Raw genomic sequence first — 23,853 nt, 5'->3', positions numbered from 1 at the left:
GTATCTGTACAAGGACTCCACTTCTCAAAGTGGCTCCCCCCCCCCCCCCAGAGCAGAGAGAAATAAAGAAGATCTGTTATGTGTATCTAAGAGCTTAGTGGATTTTTCTTCTCCCAGCACCATACATAAATGTAATCACATACTATTTGCCTTTTTCTATCTCATTCAAATTTATATTCTTGCCCAAATTCTTTTACCTCCATCCATTATTACATAATCCAGGAAACAAAACTTTCCTTTCGAGTCAATAGAATTATTTCTTTAAAAGAGACAAAATTTTGAAAGGTAACTATTTTCTTAAAGAAATGTCATTACAGAAAAACAATGGGTTATGGCCAGAGTGGTAGAATGGAGTAAGAAAGTTAAATGTTTTCTGTTTTCTTTTCTATAAGTTATTTATTACTATAATGTGATAAGTGAACTTGACTGATGATACAAATAAAAACATCTGCTGATCTTGGATTTCTTTGCCAGCAATAGCTCACCATGTTGGCCACCACAGTATATCATTTTGTGAAGCTGATTTTGGCAAGCTGATGCAAAGTTGCTGTAATATTTTGTTGTTAGCTGGTTTGTTTTAAAACTAGAGTTTTCTCTGTGACTTGTTGCCTGCACAATTTCTCTGATCTTTGTGGCCATTTTTCCCCCTTCTTTTTCTTTCTTTTTGACAGAGGATGGATGAGAGGAAAAGAGGTAGACAGAGAGGTAAGACACCTGCATCACTGTTCCACAGCTCTTAAAGTTTCCCCCTTGCAGGTGGGGACTGGGGAGTTGAACCTGGGTCCTTATGCATGATGACTCTGTGCTCTACTGGGTGAGTCATCAGCTGGCCCCTGGAGTGTTTTTATTTTTTTCCCCATATTCAGCTTCTAAGTCTGGAATCTCCCCCATTTATAGTGTCCACTTTTTGAGGCTCTTTCTTGCCTTAGTTAAGCTCATATGTTTCATTGAATTATTTCTTCTTCCCTCCTTGTAGGTTCCATGACTAGATTCTGTCTCCCTGGGACTCATTCAACCACATGGTTTCCATCACCTCCTACCACCTTTCTTGCTGAACACTTCCATTGTCCTTCATTCAAATCCCTCCTCTTTCTTCATTAATTCTCACGTCTTGGAGTCACCTCCATAGAGTCTAAGGACAAGCAATGATGAATTTTCTTGACAACACAAATACCCACAATTCCTCCCTCCCTATTCACTTACTTTTTTTTTTTTTTTAAAGTCTATTCCAAATCCCCACTCCCTCCCACCCCTGTGGGTATGTTGTTGCCTTTCTTATTTAATGATAAACCCAGTGAATAGAGATGTCGCCCCACTCTCTGCTGTGCTCTGGCACAGAAACCCCCTCTCTCTATGCAAGTCTTATTGTTAAATTTGCTGCAGTATGTGGTGTTGGCAAACAGAAACTTTCAATACACATCTCTGAATTCCACTGTAGCCTCATTAACATGCTTCCCTATTGTAGAAAATGGGTTTGTCCTGGTCCTTTTCCAAGGACTAATATGCTGAAAAGATGGCCTTTTGTGTTGGTCCCACTGGGTGTGCCTCAAAGACTGTGAAAGGAAAAGAACAAAAATGACAGCATGCTTTCCCTTGGGGAGTCTGCTTTCACAAATCCTAGGAAAACAGACAACCCACCGCCGATTACTAAACAAAACAGAATAAGCAAATAAAATAAAACAAATTCCTCCCCTTCCCCAGGCTCTCCCAAACCGGGTCGTATTACTTCATATGTGTCCAGACCCTGCTCTTCTTTTCCCATAATAGTGAGATTTAGCACATCTCCATAGTGACTGTAACCATCTAATCCTTTAATCTCTTTGGTTTACTCATTTGGTGATAATTATCTAATTGTCTTTTGAAGCCTTATCCTAGCTGTGTATGTTGAGAGGGCAGTTTTGTTGGAAGTTTTGTTGTTGTTTTTTTTTCCACTAAGATTTACCTGCCCCTTTGCTTTTGCTAGCTATTGAGTTCATACTGAGGTTAGAATATTTCAAAGACTGTAAAATAGGAAAATAACAAAAGAAAAACAGTAAAAACAGATAAGGGTTAGGAAGAGAAGGCTAGCTTTCTGTTTAGTTTGGAAATGGATGGGTAAAAAAAAAAAAGCTATTAGAGCAGATGATTTAGCTCCAGAAGAACCTACCATGTCTCCGCGTAGATTAGCCATTTCCTTTATAGATGCATAAAAAGGGACTGGGAAATTCTTGACCTGGCCTTCAGATTTCCATGTAGTTAACAATTCTTGCTTTGTTATTATTGTTGATATTCCTAGGTCTTGGCATTTGGCCTAACCTTTTTGGATAAAGAGAGGAAGACAAGGGGTCATATAGTGGCATACATGATGAGTGCACGTGTTACAGTGAGAAAGGACCCACGTTCAAACCCCCATCCTCATATGCAGGAGGAAAGCTTTGTGAATGGTGAAGCAGTGTCTCTCTGTCTCTCCCTCTCTCTCTGTTGTACCCTTCCCTCTCAATTTCTGGCTGTCTTTATGCAATAAATAAATAAATAAATAAATAGATAAATATAATGAAAAATTAAAGGAAAGAAAGAGGAAAACAGAGAGGGAGAACACCATGACTTCAAAACTTCCCCCAGAGCCACAAAGCTCCCATGTGGTATAGCCAGGGGCTCAAACTGGGGTAATATGTGTTTGGGAAAATAGATACCATTCCAAGTGAGCTATCTCACTCACCAATTTAAATACACACACACACACACACACACACACACAGACACACACACACACACACACACACACACACACATATATAATTCTTTTAATTTGAGAGACAAACCAGAGCACTATTCTGGTATATATGGTATGGGGATAGGGACTTTGCTAAGCCTCAGACTATTCATACTTAAAAGGAGAATGATGTCAGTAATAGTGCATATCAAGTATTTAATTATTAATTTTAATTTATTATTATTATTATTTGCCTTCAGGGTTTTTGCTGGGGCTAAGTGCCTGCACTATGAATCCACTGCTCCTAATACAATTCTTTTTCCATTTTATTGGATAGAACAGAGAGAAATGGAGAGAGAGAATGATACTCACCTGCAGACCTGCTTCAGCACTTAAGAAGTAACCCCCAACACACACACAGCTGGAGAGCTTGCCATACATAGGCAGAGGGTTTGAACCTGGATCCTTGTGTGGATCCTTGTGCTTAGTACTACGTGAGCTTAACAGGGTGCACCGCCACCTGGCCCCCTCTAGTAGACTTATCATTAAGATTAAATTAGATAACAAAAGGAAAGCATTTAGTTCTCTGCCAAGCACCTAATTTGCTTGCAAAGATTAACCAAGGGAAGAATCAGAACAGGAACAGTATAGAAAAAGAATATGGGAAACCAACTTTGTTAAATAACCAGAAGTGGGAATGAATTTTTCTGGACAATACCTGATAAATCATATTTGCATGACTTTATACAATTAATCAAGCTTGTTGTTTTCTAAATTTGCTGTGACTAAACTTTCCCTGGGGTTTCCAGTCCAGTGGATTGAGAATGACTTGTGTTATTCTCAACAATGGTTGCTCGAGCCTGGATGGCAGTAGTTAGGAGCAGGATAGACTGTAAACGTGGGCCTCAAAGAGCCAGGCAGCCTTTCTACCCAAGAAGGGTCTCTCCATGAAACAGGTTGATCTAGCTGGCTCCTAAACCTTAGTGCTCTGACTCAGGTCCCTGAATCAGGAAAGTCTGTCAGACAGGGAAGCACTCAAAGAGAATCCATACAATGTCATCCTCAACCTTGGGGAAGTATCTTTAGAGACATTCATGTTCTGCTTTCTGCAGGGCAGTGACATGGATTCCTGTGCTCCTGTGTCAGTCTGTCACTCCTACTCCAGAGGACAAATGGCACTGTAATTCCCATACCTCGATGGGTACCCACTTTCTGAAGAGAAAAAAAATGACTTTGCAGGGTTGTTGTGGGGGCTGGTTTTCCTCTCTGCATAAGCCACCAACTACTGAGGTGGTGATGGGCCACCCCCTGGGTCCTGGGGACCCTGTTGACGAGGGTAAGTGCACAAAGAGGAATCACAACATCCTCTGGGAGAAGCTTCAGAGAGACAACTCGTTTATTCAGGGGTACAAGCAGGTAAACTCAAGGGTTAGGAAAAGGTTAAGGTAATCATTAATCCATACACAATACAGGGTTAAGTCTTGACCTATCAGGTGTTTGTTCATTACTAGGAAGTTACTGTATAAGGTCTGTTCACAAGCTCACCATACATACATAGGTAGGCTTCTCTCTAAAGGTGAATCAGGAGCACCTCAGGGCAGGGGGGAAGGGGACAATTGAGCAAAGCCAGGATATTTGCGGTAGGTTTCAGTTGGCCATACACAGTAATTTATGGCCTTTGTTTAAAGGAACAAGGAAGTATGTGCAGGAAGGTTCCTGGCCTGGAAAACTTTATTCATCATAAGGTCATGACGTCTAGTGAGGACCTGCTTACCACCCCTCCTGTGAGGAGGGGGCTCAGGGTTGACCCTCTCAGACTGTCATGGAGATAATGGCCTGGATTTCTCAGACAGTGGGCCTTTCTCCACAGGGTGTCAGTGCTTCAGGTAGTTTCCACACTGGTAGCTTTCTCTCAGGGGGTGACAAAAATGCATTACTATTTCATTACACAGCTCCTAGCTTTTCTCCTGATAAGGTAAAGTGCCATTGCTTGTTGTACAAGGGCATTGTAATCAATAGAATCCACTTAGTTTCGCCCAGTTTGATGGTATTTTCCATCCCCTCTTTAACTCTAGTAAGTGAAGGTAATTATTTTAGCCACTGGAGTGGGAAGGGGCTGGGGGATTGGGGAAGGGAGGGGTGGGGTGTCGTGGGGAAGATAAATGGGTTTTATACGTAAGAAAAAAAAAGTCACTTAAAAATTATGGTGTCTGTAGTCATTTGTTCTGTTTCTCTAACTTTTGCTCCCTCGGATCTTTCCTTTCTTCCTTGTCTCCTTCCTTCCTTCTTTTCTTTTCTTTTCTTTTTTCTTTCTTCTTTCTTTCTTTTTGCTATAAGGCTGGGACTCAGTGCCTGCAAGATGAACCCAGTTTCTGGTGGGTATGCCCCCCATTTTTCCCTTTCTATTTCTTTGTTTCATAATGACAGAGAGAGATTAAGAAGTAGGGGGCAAGTGAAGAGAAAGAGAGATACCTGCAGTACCTCTTCAATACTCCTGAGGTTTTTCACCACCACCTCCCACCCACCATCCCAGAATGGAACCAGAAGCTTGAACCCATGTCCTTGCATATGTTAATCTGTACACTCTACTGGGTGCACTACTGCCTGACCCTTCATCTTTTTATTTTCTTTTTAATAGTGATTTATTCTATTTTTCACTCATTTCCCCTTCCCATAATTTCAATTATGCCCACATGTTATTTAAGTGAAACTATTTGTCACTTCTTTCTCCAAACCTCTGTGTTTTTTAGTACAGAAAAATTTCCTCCAGGATTTTTTTTGTCTACAGAAAATGTCTTTTCTTACACTTCCCTTAGAAATTCATTCTCTGGGGTCTGTGCAGTAGTGCAGCTGGTTACGTGCACATGGCACAAAGTGCAAGGACTGGTATAAGGATCCCAGTTAGAGCCCCCAGCTCCCCACCTGCAGGGGAGTTGCTTCACAGGCAGTGAAGCAGGTCTGTAGGTGTCTTCTTTCTCTCTTCCTGTCTTCCCCTTCTCTCTTAGCATCTCTCTGTCCTATCCAACAACAACAACAATAACATCTACAGCAAGGGCAAAAAAAAAAAAAAGGTCTCCAGGAACTGTGGATCAGTAGTGCAGGCACTCTGAGCCCCAGCAATAACCCTAGAGACAAAAGAAAGAAAGAAAGAAAGAAAGAAAGAAAGAAAGAAAGAAAGAAAGGAAGGAAGGAAGGAAGGAAGAAAAGAAAAGAAAGAGAAGGGAAGGGAAGGGAAGGGAAGGGAAGGGAAGGGAAGGGAAGGGAAGGGAAGGGAAGGGAAGAAAAAACTAAATTCATTCTCTGCAACACTATTTCTCTGGCAGGCAGGGGCTACATTTGGATGTGTAAATACACTCTTGCTGCCTAATAGATAGTCACATGTTTCTGTCTTTGAGTAAATGAATTGCTATGAAGAAGGAAGATCTGGTGTTGATTTCTCTACATGGAAACTGAACAGTAAAATCTACTCTTGAATTACTGTCACTGAAGTTGACTGATAAACCAATGTCTCTTCTGCTGTGTATCTTTTGGGTGGACATCAGAACTAAGCACATACTTTGTAATTTGTGCTTCTGCAGCATGGGGTTTCTCAGTCAACTTGATATAAAGCTAAACAAGCAGTTAAGATCTGTTTTGGTTTCTTAAAAAAAATAAAATGCTTAGTGTGTGTACTTCCAGTTAAAATACCATATACTGATATGGTAATAAGTCCAAGTTAGTGATTTATTATAACTTAATGATAACTATCAACTATATCATCTGTCTTCTATAATTAAAAGAGAAGGCTGGCTTTTGAAATTGTAGCACTTTTCGAAAGTATGCCCTTTTTGCAATAAGTGTATTTTGCTGGTGTGCATCTCTGTGTGCCTTCTCGGTTTTACTTTTGTTTCTGTGAGGAGCTAAATGTGTTCTCAGTTAAATAGAACTTCATCTTACAGCGTCAGTGTGCTGTCGGGTCCTGATAAGGTACTTAATGTGCAGCCTGGTGACCAGATGACCCATAAACCGATCATCTTTTTGAGCTGTAGAGCACACTCATTTGTCCTTGGATCCTGGCCTTAAACACCATTTCCCAGGCAGGTTTGTTGTTTGGCTAAAACCAATAACCATCCATCACTCTTGGGTTACGTCAGATCTGCCTACAGTCCTCCTGGATGAAATACGAGCACTCTTCTTCTACCTAAGTTCCTTTTAGAGGTCCTGAAGGACACTACTCCCAATACATCAAATTGTTTCAAGGAGACCTAGGTCAGGAGGAATGCCAGACTGACATTGAGGGAAGAGCTGAAGCCTAAGCCTTGATGCTATCTCCCAGATCCTCTGGAAAAGTCATCCAGAATCCAGGCTAGCCACCCCTCCCTCCTCCCAACCCTGGCGCCTCCCAGCATCTTTAATCTTATTTATTAGTTCTGCCAACTCCCTTACCCTCCTAGGACTAGCATCCAAAATACCAGGACAGTAAAAATAAGCAAAGTGAGTGCATCTAAGTTCAATTCTTTCAACATTTTAGGGTTGAAATGTTTTTACAGAATAACTGATTATTTTCATATTTCTTTTTTTCTCTTTCAATACTAATTTTATTTTAATTTTTCTTTCTATCTTAGTTGTATTATATTCAAGTCAGCCATAATAGACAGTAGGTCTCTTGCTGCAATAATTTTTTTTCATATTTCTTGTGAAGATCTCTCCCCTTTCCCTGAGACTGACAAGAAAGCTCACCTGGAGCTGTGCCTGTTTTGTTATGTGTGTACCTCGGGTTCAAGTCTCCAGTACATCACATGGGAGCACTACAGCACTTAAGTGATGCTTTAGTGTGGCAGTATCTATCTATCTATCTATCTATCTATCTATCTATCTATCTATCTATCTTCTCTCTCTATCATCATTTATTTATCTGAAAATTTAACAACAACAAAAAAAAGTCAGCTTGGATCAGTAAAGCTCCAGTGAGGGTCTCCTCTACCTCCCAAAAAGGTACTTACTTACTTGAGAAAGAGAGCAGGTCACTGGCCAGGCATACGGTGATGCCAGGGGTTGAATTTGGGACCTCTGAAGTCAAATTTGAAGATTCACATTTGTTGCAAAACCACTGTATTGTACCCTTGACCTTTTTTTGTTTTGTTCTGCTTTTGTTTTATTTTAAATCTCTTACACTGCTAAAGCTGTTTACAATGTATTAGGCATCCTAATACATAATGCTTTTTTTCAAATGTTAAAAAGGAGAGTGTTATTGTACACTATAATTACTTTGGGTTTCTGCATTTAGTAAGGTGTGTACAACCAGGGTACATCTCTTTACAAATGGGAATTATCCTCCATGCCGTGTTGAAAGTTTTATATTCCTTGAAAAAAAATAATTATAGCATTCAACAATACTGATGCAGAAGATGAATTTTCTATTTTTCTAATTTTAAGGACTCATTGGATATTACTTTAGGAGGTAATGTTCTATTTAAAAATGCACGACCTACTATGTCTAAAGATATATTTTACTCACAGATAATATTAATGAACCATCCCAAGATAAAAAATTAATTTTGAGCTACGGAGGTTCTAAAGAAGATATTTGAAAGAACATCTAGTTACCCTTATGATCATCATGTGTCTGTGGAAGAGTATGAACCCCACTGGACCCTTAACCTGTGACCTGGTCTTCTCTAACAAATGTCCCAAGCAAGTCAATTAACCCACAAAGTTTATTTTACCATTGATATAAAGATCTAAGCCCTATCAGCTTATTATCCATGTTCTAAGAAGTAACAGGAGTCAGTGATTAGTTAAGGGTTCATCTTTGACCCATAATATAAACATTTCTAGTCTGTTGATGTTCACGCAATGTATCTAATAGTCTCCATTAGATACCAAACCTTTTCAGCTCTAAAATTATCTGTCAGGTGCCTAGATCCAGGGCCAGCAAAGTAAGGGTCTCCCCATTCACTTGAATGTCTTTCTTGACCCAGAGTTTAAACAGGTAAATGATAACCAACTGAATCTCCAGGCCACAAATATCAAGCACCATGTATTCACTACTTTGTATTTCCTGTGCTATAATGTTTTCAGTGAAAGATGAAATATGGACAAAGCAAAGAAGGGGGAAAATAATACACAGTTCTCATGCTCATGATTTAATTGCAAAGATGAGATGTAGGCATGTGAAACAACCAGAGAACGTTTTCACAACAGATTCACAAATGGGATGTTCTAGAGAGACATGTGGTCCTTGCACTGTTTATAGTCAATTCCAGGGATGACTAAGAGGAGTAGAACAGACTGCTTCGAAAGGCAGCATGTCTTGGGTCTCTGGCAAGGAGGTGGAGGCTCTCTGCCAGGAGGGACCACAGGATGGGGGCTGTTTGTTTGTTCTCTAAACAGGAAACCTCTTCCATGCTAATAGTAGCTTCAAAAGAATCACTGCAGCAGATGGAAGGGATTCATATACATTTGTGCATGCAATTAGCAGGGACTAATTGAATTTGAGGATTAGCTCTATCATTAGAGACAAAAATCTGTTAAAACTTCCTATCTATGGTTACTGTAAGAGGGATTTGGCACTGGGGGTGCTTGGGTATTAGACCACAATAGTGTTTAATGGTCTTTATGTGTCTCTGGTGGAGTGGTCACAATGGTGATGAGGTGGGAAGCCCCATGAGATGTGTGCTCTGCAGTTGCCATCTAAAAGCAAGAGGAATTGGTAGGCAGAATGTAAAGGGTCTAGGTGTAAAAGTCAGTGAGTGAGGAACTGCCTGGCCAGAGGAGGAGAAAAGAGGAAGGGATGGTCCCTCTTCTCACATCTGATACCTAGAGATTTGGAATAATGCCCACCTTTGAAATTCCTAATCCCACTCAACAAAACAACACTGTCTGCCTAGTCTGCTTCTTCTCCATGTTCCAGAAAATGGCCTGTGAGATAGGCATTTCTCAACTTTGTCATTTTTCAGGGATAGCAAAGACATGAAACAGTTATCCTGTGTAAAATGCATGACCACATAGGCAAACAAGTTCATTTACAACACTAGCCAATTAAAAACTAAAAGGCAACACCAAAACTCTGACTCAAAGTAGGAGTCACCACACAAAGGCAATATATCCACACCACAGATTGTATTTTTCCAGAAACATCCACAACATTGTTTCCAACCCATGAATTCTTCTTGCACTCTAACCTTGACACTCTTTCCTTTAGGAAATAGAGTTTATGTCCTTTCTGCTCCTGCATGGGATACCTGGAGACAACAGAAAATGTGCCTGAAGTCCAAGGCCACATGAAATCCACTGGATTCTCTTGGAATGGTTGCTTTTGAAATTCAAACACCGTTTCATGTGGAAGCCAACACAACCTATAAATGCCCACACAAAAGGAACTAACTAGAGTAACCTTGCTAAAGGCAGGGCCCAGTGCTAATGATAAGGGGGCATTATCTTGAAAGTGCAGTTGTGGGGAGCTGGGCTATAGCACAACAGGTTAAGCACACATGGTGCAAAGCTCAAGAACCGTCATAAGGATCCCAGTTCAAGTCCCTGGCTCCCCACCTGCAGGAGGGTTGCTTTGCAAGCAGTGCAGTAGGTCTGCATGTGTCTATCTTCCTCTCCCCCTTGCTGTCTTCCTCACCTCTCTCAATTTCTCTTTGTCCTATCCAACAACAACAACAACAGCAATGACAATAATAACAACAAGAAGGACAATAAAATGGGGAAAATGACCTCCAGGAGCAGTGGATTTGTAGTCCAGGCACCGGGCCCCAGCACCGGGCCCCATCACCCTGGAGGCTGCAGAGGCAAAGTGGCTCAAATCACAGACTGTTGAACAAAATCGTTCTTATGTTTTAAGCCACTATGTTTTAGGATGGTTTGCTACAATAACAGAGAACAGATTAAAAAATGGATTCCATTGTAGAACTCATCCTGAGTGGCCAAGGAAATAGTTCTGTTGGTTGAACATTAGAATTGCATGCCTAAGACTCCTGGTTCAGCACTGCAGATGCCAGAGTGGTGCTCTGATTTCTCTCTTTTCCATGTGAAACTCTCATTTACAGGAGCTATATAAAAATACATCTGTAAAAAATTATGAATAGTCATCTTGAATCTATATTATAAAAAAACTTCTTAGTATTTTACCTGTTATTATTATTATTAAGAAATGACTTTTGGGGGTCGAGAGGCAGGGCAGTGGGGTTAAGTGCACATGGCACAAAATGCAAGGACCAGCGGAAAGATCCCAGTTCGAGCCCCCGGCTTCCCACCTGCAGGGGAGTCACTTCACAGGAGGTAAAGTAGTTCTGCAGGTGTCTTTCTCTCCCCCTCTCTGTCTTCCCCTCCTCTCTCCATTTCTCTCTGTCCTGTCTAACAACAATGACATCAATAACAATGATAGTAACAACCACAACAATGACAAATCAAGCAGGGTAACAAAAGGGAAAACATGGCTTCCAGGAGCAGTGGATTCATGGTGCAGGCACTGAACCCCGGCAATAACCCTGGAGGCAAAAAAAAAAAAGACTTTTAACACATCTATTGTTTTCCAACAAAATATTCTGTAAGTCTAGATTAAAATTCTGATTTTAAGAAATTGATAATTCCTGACCAGCAAGATAGTTCACCTGAGAGTGCAGCTGTCATGTCTGTTCAGCCTGACCCCTAACACAGTGAGAGAAGGCTCAGTGCTTTTCCATCTTTCCCTCTCTGGCTGTTCTTATCTCTCAGAAGTGCGAAGCCCAAACAAGGAGAGAAAAAGGAGAAGGAGGAGGACGAAGCGGGGGAGGAGGAGGATAAAATATATGTATATATTTAATTTCTTATATCCTTCACCTCCTCTTGGACTTGTTCAATGTAATTATTTAAAAACACAATTGATGACAGTCATTTTGATGGGCAGCTTCCCATGTATGCCTAATTAGCATAATTCACAGTGGTTAGCCATGCCATTAAATGTGTGTCAGGTTACCTTTGCCGTTTGCTGATTTTACTAAATTCCATTTTGGGGAGCAAAACCTTTACAGTTTGTGACTGCTAACAAAGCAAAAAAAATTGAACATATTTCTAATCAGAAAATACAGGAAGCTGAGCAGAAATATGTATCTCAAAGTAGACTCTTGGGCAGAAGGCAGTACAAAATCTAGTGGCAAAACAGTGAGTAACTTTGAAGAAAGGAAACATATGATTCAGTAATGATCAGATCAAGGGAACTGAAATATTAACTCTTGCATACTTACCACTATATTTCCTCTTTGTGATGAAGAGATTTGACACTTAAAGGCCATCCACTGGGGCTAGGTGGTGGCACACATGATTGAGCACGCATGTTACAATGCTCAAGGACCCAGGTTTAAGTCCCCAGTCCCCACCTGCAGGAGAAAGCTTTGCAAGTGGTGAAGCAGGTCTGTAGGGATCTCTCTGACTCTCTCCCTATCACCCCCTGCCCTCTCATTTTCTGGCTGTCTCTATCCAATAAATAAGTAAAGATAATAACAAAACAAAACATGTTTAAAAAGCCATGCATTGTCTTGAATTCATTTTGTATGAAAAATATATTTATTTGGAGCTACTTTGTTTTAACTTCTGCCCACCCCCATCCAAGTTAAATACAGGGGAGGCAACTTGATGGGGAAAAAAAAACAAACTCTGACATTGGTATCAGAAATTATGAAAGAAAAGAAGAAAAATAAGCATTCACTTTTGTCTCATTGAATTACTAATGATCTCTGAAACTGGAAAAGTGAATACATGTCTCCCACCTCAGTTTTCTCCTTTTTAGTAAGAGAAGTCTAATCTATATGGCAAGTACAGCTCTAGGTTGTGAACTGCTTCCTTGCAGAAGTTGATTAGTTTTGTATGGCCCGCAAATGCTGTTATAAATGCCCAAATGGCACTTAGCAGATAAATAGGTTCCCCGCCCCTATATCTTTTTGTTGTTGGTGGTGAGTCTTTTCTTTTTTTAATTATTTGTGATTTAATAATAGTCTACAAGATTGTGGGTTAAAAAGGGTACAATTCTATACAGTTCCCACTACCAGAGTTCCATATCCCATCCCCTCCATTGGGAGCTTTCTTATTCTTTATCTCTCTGGGATATGGATCCAGGATCATTATGGGGTACAGACAATGGAAAGTCTGACTTCAGTAATTGTTTCTCCATTAGACGTCAGCATTGGCAAGTCAATCCATAGCCCTAGTCTGTTTCTATCTTTCCGTAGTGGGGTAGGACTCTAAAGAGATGGGGTTCCAAGACACTGTGGTGAAGTTGTCTGACCAGGAAATTCAGGTTGGCATCATGGTAGCATCTGCAACTTAGTGACTGAGAAGCATTAATACATAAAGCAGGGAAAACTGTTTAATACCCAGGAACCTAGAGGTAAGCATAGAGCAGATGAGATTCAGGGTCTTCATGTTGGAAGAAGCTAGGAAGTCTATTTTAGGTATATTCCAAGGGGACCATGACTTTAGTAGTTTTTGCCTCAACCTGACAGCTAACATGTAGGTGGGCTAAAATTACTGTCTGGGAAGATGGTGTCAGAGTTGAGAATCAAACTAAAAAGATGGATCAGGGTATAAAGTAGCTTCCAAATATGAGAAAAGTATATAAATACCAATAACTGTAAACCCCATCAATCTGACCTAGGGCTTATGTCTATTAATATTTGGCATAGGAGCCTGTGTAACCTCTGCATCCCTGTCAGTCCCCCACCCCTGTATCTATAGAAATAAGTTTAGGTAGTGATTCTGGCTTTGCTGATGAAAATACCTAGGAATAAAATGTATGCAGAACCTGGCAAAGTCAGATATATACATATGATTCTATATACAAATCATATGAATATATGAATACATATATATTATGATTCTCAGTAAATCACTTGATTTACCTCCACCCCATCTCAAGACCATCGTCCTTGTTCCAGCTTATTTTCACTTTTTGCTCCTGCAGTTACTATTGTGAGCAGGTGACATCCTGACACAATCGATTATTATTTTATTTTAAATAATTGAGGAACACTGAACATTAAAAAACTTCACAGATATAAGTCATCAGCACTGTGACAATTGTATATGCAGCAGCTCTTATTCAAAGTTTGCTTCTCATGGCTTCAGTTATAAAAATACATTCATGGGAGTCGGGCGGTAGTGCAGTGGGTTAAGCGCATGTGGCACAAAGCGCAAGGACCGGCATAAGGATACTGGTTCGAGCCCCCAGCTTCCCACTTGCAGGGGAGTTGCTTCACAGGTAGTGGAGCAGGTCTGCAGGTGTCTATCTTTCTCTCCCCCTCTCTGTCTTCCCCTCCTCACTCCATTTCTCTCTGTCCTATCCAACAACAAAGACATCAATAGCAACAATAATAACTATAACAATAAAACAATAAGGGGAACTAAATGGAATAAATAAATAAATACTAAAAAAAATAAAATACTTACATACAATGAGATCTTTGGAGAGGGATCACAGTATGTTCAGATTTCCTACTTTATTATTTATTTACTATTGTTTTTACTTTACTGTATTTTACTTATAAATTAAACATTTTTCATAGGCAAATTCACATACAGATATACAAAAAGACAGGCAAAACAGTATGTACAAAAAGACAGGCAAACAGTATGTACAAAACAGTATGTACAGTATGTTGGACCTGTTTCAGGCATTCTATAAGATGATAGAATTGATCCCCTGTCGATAAGAAGGAAGCATTGTATAATGTCATAATTGCAATTAATTTATTGAGAATTACAGACATGCATTTGTCATTGTTAATTATGTATATACATATTTAATGCTTATTTACTTATTGACAAGAAAAGAGAGAACTAGAGCCTCACTGGAGCATAAGCATTGCTCTCACTTGAACATAAGACCTTAACCATGCAAGTACTACTGGTGTCACTGATCCTACCAACAAGTTCTGCTTGGTTGTTGCTATTGTTGTTTAGTATTTTTGTATTCAAAGCAAAGTCACAACCACAAATTTGGAAGTAGTCATATGCCTGATTCTAGGACTGTAATTAATTTTAGTCTAGCTTCATTTCCTAGATGAAAACTAATTATTTTCTGTGGGTATAATAAGACTAAAATCATCAATACTGTGTGGCTTACACACAGAATTCCATAATGGTCATAGTCTTTGTTTTCTGAGCTACTTTCCAACACAGATCTCCAGAGAACTGATTTCACCTGCATTTTCCTAATGAGAGAACGTGAGCTTGTAAAACTAACATACCCAGATTTACAGCCCATGACTGGTACTAACAGAATGTAAGCTTAAGCAATCTGTTTCTACATGACAAGCTATCCTCTCCAAAGTAAAACTCAGCTCCCACAGATGTTGCAATCTGTGCAGTTATAGTCCCACAACCTTAAATAGGCTGTGACAGGAGCAAGCTGCTCAGTAGTGTATCCCTGGCCTCCTTCTACCATGATCCTGATTCTGGTGAGAGGAGCCATCCTTTCTTCCCCTACAGGAAGAAAAGATGGCTTGTGAATGCTTGTGAATGAAGATCTATTAAGAAGACATTGATGGAAATGCTCAAAGCACTAAAGATAAACCATCCGATGCTGGGGGCAAGGTGGTGGTGCACCCAGCTAAGGCTAAGCACACATAGTACTAAGAGCAAGTATACGGGTTTGAGGCCCTGCCTCCCCCAAGGTACCAAGCACGTCTGCAAGTGTCTGTCTATCTCTCTTCCTCTTTGTCTCCACCTCCCTTCTCAATTTCTTTGTCCTGTATAATAAAATGGGGAAAAAAAAAACTAGCAAGGAGCAGTGGATTCGTAGTACCGGCACTGAGCCCCAGTGGTAACCCTGGAGACAAGGAAAGATGAAAGAAAGGAAGGAAGGAAGGAAGGAAGGAAGGAAGGAAGGAAGGAAGGAAGGAAGGAAGGAAGGAAGAGAGAGAGAGAGAGAGAGAGAGAGGAAGGAAGGGAGAGAAGGAGGGGGGAGGGAGGGAGGAGGGAAAGAGCAAAAAAGAAACCATCTATGTAAGGTAATGATTCAATTGCTAGCATTTATAAATCACTATGTTTAGAACCAAAGATAGTTTACTGAGTACCAAGTGCATGATTTCCATGAGTATGCTCTAGGCACAAACCCATGGCTCCAAAAGAAGCTATGGTCTCCCTTTCTGTTTGAATGGATGGATGAATGAATGAATGAATGAATGAAAAAGCCAACCTAGGAGCATGAAAGCATGCCTATGTCAGGCCCTGGCACTACCCCCCCCAAAAAAAAAAAGAAAAACAGAAATGGCAAATGTCCTTCTGTTCTCTATCCCTGCTACTTTCCAGTCTAAACTATTCAGCAAACTTCTTATTCATCTGCTCAATAATCTTTATGCTCCATTGACATTTTGGCTTCCAGACTTCTTTGAATTTGGAGACATTGTTTCCTTAGCATAAGAAGTTTTAGAAAAGCCAAGAGGAGCTCAGAGCTCAAGAAACAATAAAGACTACTATTATAATCACAACAACTCGTTATTTGCACTTAAGCTTGATCTTGCAGAAGGTAATCATCTGCAGTTGAATACTAATAGATTTAAGCTCACTTTATACTGAGTGAATCCTAAACAACCGTGTTCATAGGAAAGGACACTAATCAGGAGAAAGAAGCAGGCCTCATGCCTAATAATGTTTGCAGAATAGCTACCCTTGGGTGTATTGCTTGGCTTAAGACTAAATATTCACGCTTTCCATCTTCAGCATGATTGGGAATTAGTTGTTGCTCTAGTGCTATTATATGATCTTCCGGTTGTTCAGGGAGACTTGGTCGACTGTTGGAAACCAAGATGCATAAATAACACTCTCCTGTGATTGAATCTGGGGTAGAAATGGATGGAAGCTACAAGAGGGGTAGCCTGGAGAAAAATGAACTGAGAGCAGGCCACAACTCCAGGATAGAGTTAAGCTGGCATACATAAGCTTTGTGCCCATTTCCTCTTCAATAGCTTCTTATCACCCCTGAGATAAACACAGGAATCCTATCATTTTTTTTAATGTGGTACCAGAGCCTCAGCAATGGTGACAATACGTCTGAGCAGCCTCCTAGCCAATGTTTCCATTCTTTATTCTGAAGAAAGGGAGAGAGAGAAAGAGGGAGGGAGAGGGGAGAAGAGACAGTTCAGAATGGCTTCACTATTCCTGGAGCTGTACGTCTTGCTCCCTTGTGGTGCCTGGGACTTGAACCCAGGACCCTGTGCATGAGAAGGCAATGCTCTGTCTGGTGAGTGACCTTGTAGTCCCTGGGGACCTTATCTTGATGTAAAAAGATAAATTCACTGGGGTGGTCCCTGTGGAATTCTGCACACCACAATACCTGAGGCAAATTTCTGGCTCAGATGTGACCATCTAGAGCTCTTTGCAGCCTTCCCTCCCTGACTCTCACCCACCAGCCCAAAGTAGAAGTTGTCTAACGTCCATGTTTTTTTGTTTGTTTTTTTTTTTTACCTACCTTTATATTGCAAGAGGTTATAAATGTTTTTCATTAACTAGTCCTTCTTATTGGTTGGTGAGTTTAGATTTTTACCTCCTTTCCTGGGCCAGAAAACTTAGCCCAGAGGGCAGGGTATATGCCTTTCCCTGTACTCTGAACAGGTTGAAACCCTGACACCATGGTGGGAGTAACTTGGGGGAGCTCCTATACTGTTCTCCATCTCTCTCTCTCTCTCTCTCTCTGTGTGTGTGTGTGTGTCTGAATGAATGAATGAATGAATGAATGAATGAATGAATGAAAATAGTTCAGGAGCAGTGAAATCACACACATGCAAGACAAGGCAGAGGTGGGGGTGGAGAAACTTTCTTTGAGCTCCAAGCTTAAGTGATAGATTTTTCCCTGGTCATTAGTCCATTCATTCATCCCTTCATTCATCCTGCTCATATGCTGACTTTCTCCAGAGGAGTTTTTTCATAGTCTTGATTTATTGCTTAAGTGCACTGCATTTAATTACATAAATGTTTAAAATAAATGGACTGGTTTTTTTTTCTGGGATTTTTTCCTCTTTTTTCCTTTCTTTATCCTTCCTCTCTCTCTCTCTCTCTCTCTCTCTCTCTTTCTTTCTTTCTCTCTTCTTGGAAGCAGAAACTTCTCTGTATGCATTTTAAAGCTCTGCATTTACTTACTGTCCCTGGTTCAATTCCTCTAACTGTACTTCTTTCCTGATTTGGATATTCCACTTCAATCAGGAGAACATCCTGTAGCATAAAAGTTGAACTGGTCTGTCCCCCAGACGTGTACTTGCTGACACTTCTTCCTGCCTCTCCCTCCCTGTCCTCTGCTGTACGGTTTCCATCTTTGGCTAATGTACTTCCCCACTGGCTGTTTCATCCAGGCATCCTCATCTGACAGGTGCTTTATCAACAGATATAATTCTGCTCCACTTCACACACCACTTCTGCCCTTGGAGCTAAGGCTCCTTCTGAAGTGTCCATATGTCTTTCCCATGCACTTATGTGCAGTTGCCAAAGTACTGGAAATTATCCCATAATATAACATATCTATTTATTAAGTAATGATTTTCTTTTAGTTTTGCTGCAGTGAATTGAACAGAGAAAGTGTTAATCTTTCTAATAATAATTATAATAATTATGATTATAAAAATAATTCTAAGGGACTGAGTGACTTTTTCAATATATGTATTAAGTAACTAATTTATAGACATAGAAACAGACTCCAACTCAGTGCCTTGCTCACCACACTGTAAACCAGATAACTTGATTTGAGTTCAGCCCCTGCAACATTGAAGGAAGATTTGGTGCTTTAATTTCATTTCCTTGCTCTCTCTGTCTCTAACTGAACAAGTCAACCCTAAATGGTAAAGACCCAAAGGTGACCAAAAGACAAACACTAAACAAACAGACCTGATGACCTATTTAGACTATTTTCTAGATTCTGTCATTTTCTAGAGCCTATGTCAGTGCTGCATGTTGAGCCCACAGACTGGGTACAACAACCAAAATTTACATTAATAACTGGGTCACAAATGGCTTTGTTTGTGAGTCCCTAAGAGTCACTTAACATGAACCCCAGTGTTTCTATCTGTAACCTAATGAGACACATCTTTCTTTGGGTTCTTTTGAAACATAAAATTTTATTAATTCTCTCCTTGTTATTTTTCTTTTCTTTCTTTAATATTTACTTATTCCCTTTTGTTGCCCTTGTTGTTTTATTGTTGTAGTTATTATTGTTGTTGTTATTGATGTCATTGTTGTTGGATAGAACAGAGAGAAATGGAGAGAGGATGGAAGACAGAGAGGGGGAGAGAAAGATAAACACCTGCAGACCTGCTTCACTGCTTGTGAAGTGACTCCCCTGCAGGTGGGGAGCCAGCGGCTCAAACCGGGATCCTTACACCAGTCCTTGCACTTTGCACCACCTGCAATTAACTGGTTGCACTACCACCCAATTCCCTTCCTTGCTGTTTTACCCCCTTGCATCTTCCTATTCTCTCTCTCTCTGCTCTCCTTCTCCCTCTCCCTCTGCCTCTGCCTCTGCCTCTGCCTCTCCCCTCTACTTATTTTGCACTCAATTCAACAACCAATTGTGGTACATTCACAGCATACCAAGTTGTGTCATACCTTGGGAACTACAGGGAGAGAAGAGCTTGTTGCTTATAACTTGTTATGGAAATGAAGCAGTCTCACTTCTCTTTTTTGATCTACATTCTTTTTTTCTTTCTGCATCCTTTTCCTCCTTTTGCTCAGTCAGCCCTCATCATATCCAGCTATTTTCTTTGATGAAAGAGAAAGAGAGGAAGAGAGAAAGAAAGAGACAGCACAAGCCCTGGACCAGTAAATGACTGGTAACCTGTGATTCTTAGCATCCTTGGGCCATGGATCCACAAACAAACAAACAAAGCTTTGGGTGCTGTGCTTGGTGATAGGCACTTTGAGATATGATACTGCATTTTTAGTTAGCTTGGAGAGACTACTTACTCAAATAAGATGATTGTGACATCTTTAAAAGTAACTGTAAATCATTTTCCTTGTAGAGTAGTATGATATTAAAACTATAAGCTAATTTATTGTTTGGTAGCTCTAGAATCTAAATATATATTTTCCTAAGGGGACCAGTTCTAACCTAATGCACATTTCCCTTTAGACACTCTAATTGTCACTAGGCTATTCTATATGTTTGCTTTTTACTTAGTAAATAATTGATATGTAACATCTAACATTAGTTTCAGGCACACAACTTAGTGATTTAATATATTACATGTTGCAAAATGAACTCCACATATGTCTAGTTATTGCACATAATTATAAATATCTCTTTTTAAAGATTTTATTTATTTATTAATGAGAAACATAGCAGACATCATTCTGGTACATGTGCTGCCAGGGATTGAATTCAGGACGTCATGCATGAGAGTCCGACGCTCCATCCACTGTGCCCATAGTTATAGATTTCTTCTTTGCTGGAGATGGGAAATTTTTAAATGTTCTCTCTTAGCAACATTTAAATACACAATAAGGAATCATTAATCTGTGGCCTGGGAGGTAGTGCAGTGGATTAAGCACTGGACTCTGAAGCATGAGGTCCTGAGTTCACTCCCTGGCAGCACATGTACCAGAGTGATGTCTTGTTCTTTCTTTCACTCCTCCTATCTTTCTCATTAATAAATGAATAAAATCTTTAAGAATAGATATTATTACAGCTTGGTGTAATTTTATTTCTCATTAATTAAATTATTGTTGCATTAGAACATTATATAGGTTTCAGATGTTTCACTGAAAATACATACAAGCAAACTCAGGGCCAAGCAGTGGTGACCCTGGCACAGTGCACACATTCTGGTGTGTAAGGACCTGGATTCAAGCCCTTTCCCCCTACAGGGGGAAAGCTTCACAAGTGGTGAAGGAGAACTGCAAGTGTCTCTCTGTCTTTTTCCCTCACTATCGCCCCTCCCCTCTCAATTTCTCTCTGTCTCTATCTAATATAAATAAATTAATAAATAAAATTTAAAAGGAATCATTAATCTTAGTCATTGTGCTGTGCATTGCATCTTCCTGATTTTTTTTTTTTAAATAACTGTACCTTATGTCGTCATTCAATCACACCTACACCATCCCTGGGCAAACTACCAATGGGTTTTCTCTTTAAAAAAATATTTTCTTGGGAGTCAGGTGGTAGCCCAGCGGGTTAAGTGCTTGTGGCGCAAAGTACAAGGACAGGCGGAAGGATCCCGGTTCGAGCCCCCGGCTCCCCACCTGCAGGGGAGTAGCTTCACAGGCGGTGAAACAGGTCTATAGGTGTCTGTCTTTCTCTCTCCCTCTCTGTCTTCCCCTCGTCTCTCCATTTCTCTCTGTCCTATCCAACAACGATGACATCAATAATAACCACAACAATAAAACAACAAGGGCAACCAAAGGAATAAATAAATAGATAAATACAAATTATCTTGTTTATTTGCTTATTCATTTATTGAATAAAGACAGTCTGAAATTGAAAAGAAGGGGACATAGAGAGGAGGAGAGACAGAGAGACACCTGCAGCATTGCTTCACCACTCGCAAAGCTTTCCCCCTTCAGGTGGGAACCAAGGGCTTGAACCCCGGGTCCTTGCACATTGTGACCTGTGCACTCAACCAAGTGTGCCACCACCTGGCCCCTGAGTGCCACCCCTTATGTATGAGTCTAGTGCTGTTGTTTTAGAGTTCACCTATGAGACTGTATGTTGTTGACCTTTCTGGCTGCCTTAACTGCCATATTCACCTATACTGTTGCAGATTGAAAGATGTCTTTTTTTAAGACTCAACAATATCCTGGTTTTTTTTTTTTTTTTTTTTTCTTTATCCATTCACTCAAACACTTAGGTTGATTCCACATGATGAAGATTTTAGTGTTACAAAGAACATGGGGGAACAGATATCTTTTTACGTTAGTCTCACTTTCTATCAGAAAACACCCAGAAGTGATCTCAGTTGCTGATCATATGGTAGTTCTATTTTTAATTCTTTGAGCAATCTTCACATTGTTTTGCATAGCGACTGCACTGATTTACATTCCCACCCTCAGTGCAAGAAGGTTCCATTTTCTTCACAGCCTTGCCAAGATTTTTCTCTTGTATTTTTGATAACAGCCATTCTTAGAGCTGTGAGGTGAGATTTTATTGTGATTTTGATTTGCATTTCCCTGTTGGTTGGTAATGTTGAGTGCTTTATTTTTTCCCCCAAATCTGTCAGCCATCTGTGTGCCTTTGGGGGGTGTGGGGTGGGAGTGGGGATTCTCTATTCAGAAAATCTGCCCATTTGAAATAGCTAGTTCACTTATCTTTTTGCTACTGAGCTGCATGAGTTTTTATAAGGTTTAGATACTACTTATTCGAGGCGTGATTTGCAAATATTTCCTATTTCCTCTTATCAGAAGGTTGGCTTTTCATTCTGCTGGTGATTCCCTTTGTTGTGTAGATTTTACTTTGCTATATTCCCATCTACTGATTTTGTTCTTGTTGCAGTGCACACATGTGTTCTTTGCCCCTTTTATTCATTCCTTTCTATAACCTCATGCTACATACACATCACTAACAATTCTATCCCTACCCACTCTGAGCAACTTATTGTTACAGTTAGTTTTGGTTACCTAAGGCCTGCAGGGTTCTTGCCATAAGAATCCCCAATGATTTAGTAGACAAAATCACAGTAATATTTTTTCTAGAGCATACTGAAAATATGCTTGCTTCTTCTTTGTTGTTTCTAGTTATCCTGATTTGCATATCAGTAGAAAGTTATCATACTGGTAGGGCAGTAGTGCAGTGGGTTAAGTGCACATGGTACCAAGTGCAAGGACAGGTGTAAGAAACCTGGTTAGAGCCTCGGCTCCCCAACTGCAGGGGGTCACTTCACCCATAGTGAAGTGTATCTGCAAGTATCTATCTTTCTCACCCTCTCTCTGTCTTCCCCTCCTCTCTCCATTTCTCTCTGTCCTATCCAACAACAGCTATAACAACAATAACAACAACAAAGGCAACACAATGGGGAAAATGGCCTCCAGGGGCAGTGGATTTGTAGTGCAGGCACCGAGCCACAGCAATAACCCTGGAAGCCAAAAGAAAAGAAAAGAGATGAAAAGAGAGTTATCATTTTGACACACACAGGCACACGTGCGCACATACACTCACACTCATACAAAATGACTTGTGAATTTTTAGGCCCCAAAAGACAAAGTGAAAAATTCTGAAAAGAAAAGAGGAAGAACAGCTGTGAATAGGCATCTACTCTGCTTCAGTTAATGAATTAGGAACACTGATATGATTTCATTAATCCTTTCAATATTCTCAAATGCTGTAAGATGTAGAGTTGCTGTTCAGATATGTAGAAACTGAGACTTAGGTTAAATGATGCACTCACTATTCTAGCGTGTAAGTGTCAGAGATAAGTGTTGAGCCTAATCTTTGTTACTTCACATCTCTTTTTTGCTGTATGTAACTGGTAGAAAGGTTTCAGGCAGGCTCTGGAATGATAAATGGGATAGGTACTTGGGTAGAGAAGGACTGAAAAGGAGGCCTTAGATTGTCCCAAAGTTCAGTTTTTGTTTTGTTTCTCCTATTCTGATTACTGTCTCCAATGTAGATTATTTCTCAGAAATATGGGCTTGGCCCATTGTAATATTTGAATGAGAAAGTCTTCTGCTAATGGGGTATCTCTCTTTTGTTTTCCACAGCAATTTTGCAAGCGGTAATAGCTGGTGATCTTATGAAGGTAAGATATCTTCCTACTGGAACTTTAAATAAACATAATTACTCACTAAATTATTATGACTCCATGTATTATTTATCAAACTCCTGCTTGTGCAAGCCTAGCAAAAAGAGAGAAAGTCAGATTCTTCTTTGAGAATTAAGCAGAGAGGATGAGAGGGGTCTTCATCACAGCTGTACATACCCTAAGATCTGTGTATTTGTTCATAAAAGATATATATCTTTTTAAAAATATTTATTTATTCCCGTTTATTGCCCTTGTTGTTTTATTGTTGTAGTTATTATTGTTATTGATGTCATTGTTGGATAGGGCAGTGAGAAATGGAGAGATGAGGGGAAGACAGAGAGAGGGCGAGAAAGATAGACACCTGCAGACCTGCTTCACCGCCTGTGAAGTGACTCCCCTGCAGGTGGGGAGTTGAGGGCTCCAACCGGGATCCTTACACCAGTCCTTGCACTCTGCGCCACCTGCACTGAATCTGCTGCGCTACTG

At 40.2% G+C, this 23,853-nt stretch overlaps 1 protein-coding gene across 2 annotated transcripts in view; it reads left to right on the top strand.

Annotated features, from left to right (window-relative positions):
- The window catches only part of DGKI (diacylglycerol kinase iota), a 593,672-nt gene that overhangs the window by 539,404 nt on the left and 30,415 nt on the right, over window positions 1–23,853 (top strand). For both annotated transcript variants that reach the window (XM_060196647.1, XM_060196646.1), the window contains exon 29: window positions 23,327–23,364. In XM_060196647.1, the coding sequence (XP_060052630.1) occupies window positions 23,327–23,364 (38 nt within the window). The remainder of the gene's footprint in view (window positions 1–23,326; window positions 23,365–23,853) is intronic.

This window comes from Erinaceus europaeus, chromosome 8 (genome assembly GCF_950295315.1).
Source record: "Erinaceus europaeus chromosome 8, mEriEur2.1, whole genome shotgun sequence".
Lineage (NCBI taxonomy): Eukaryota > Metazoa > Chordata > Mammalia > Eulipotyphla > Erinaceidae > Erinaceus > Erinaceus europaeus.
This window is presented reverse-complemented; position numbering and strand designations above follow the sequence as displayed.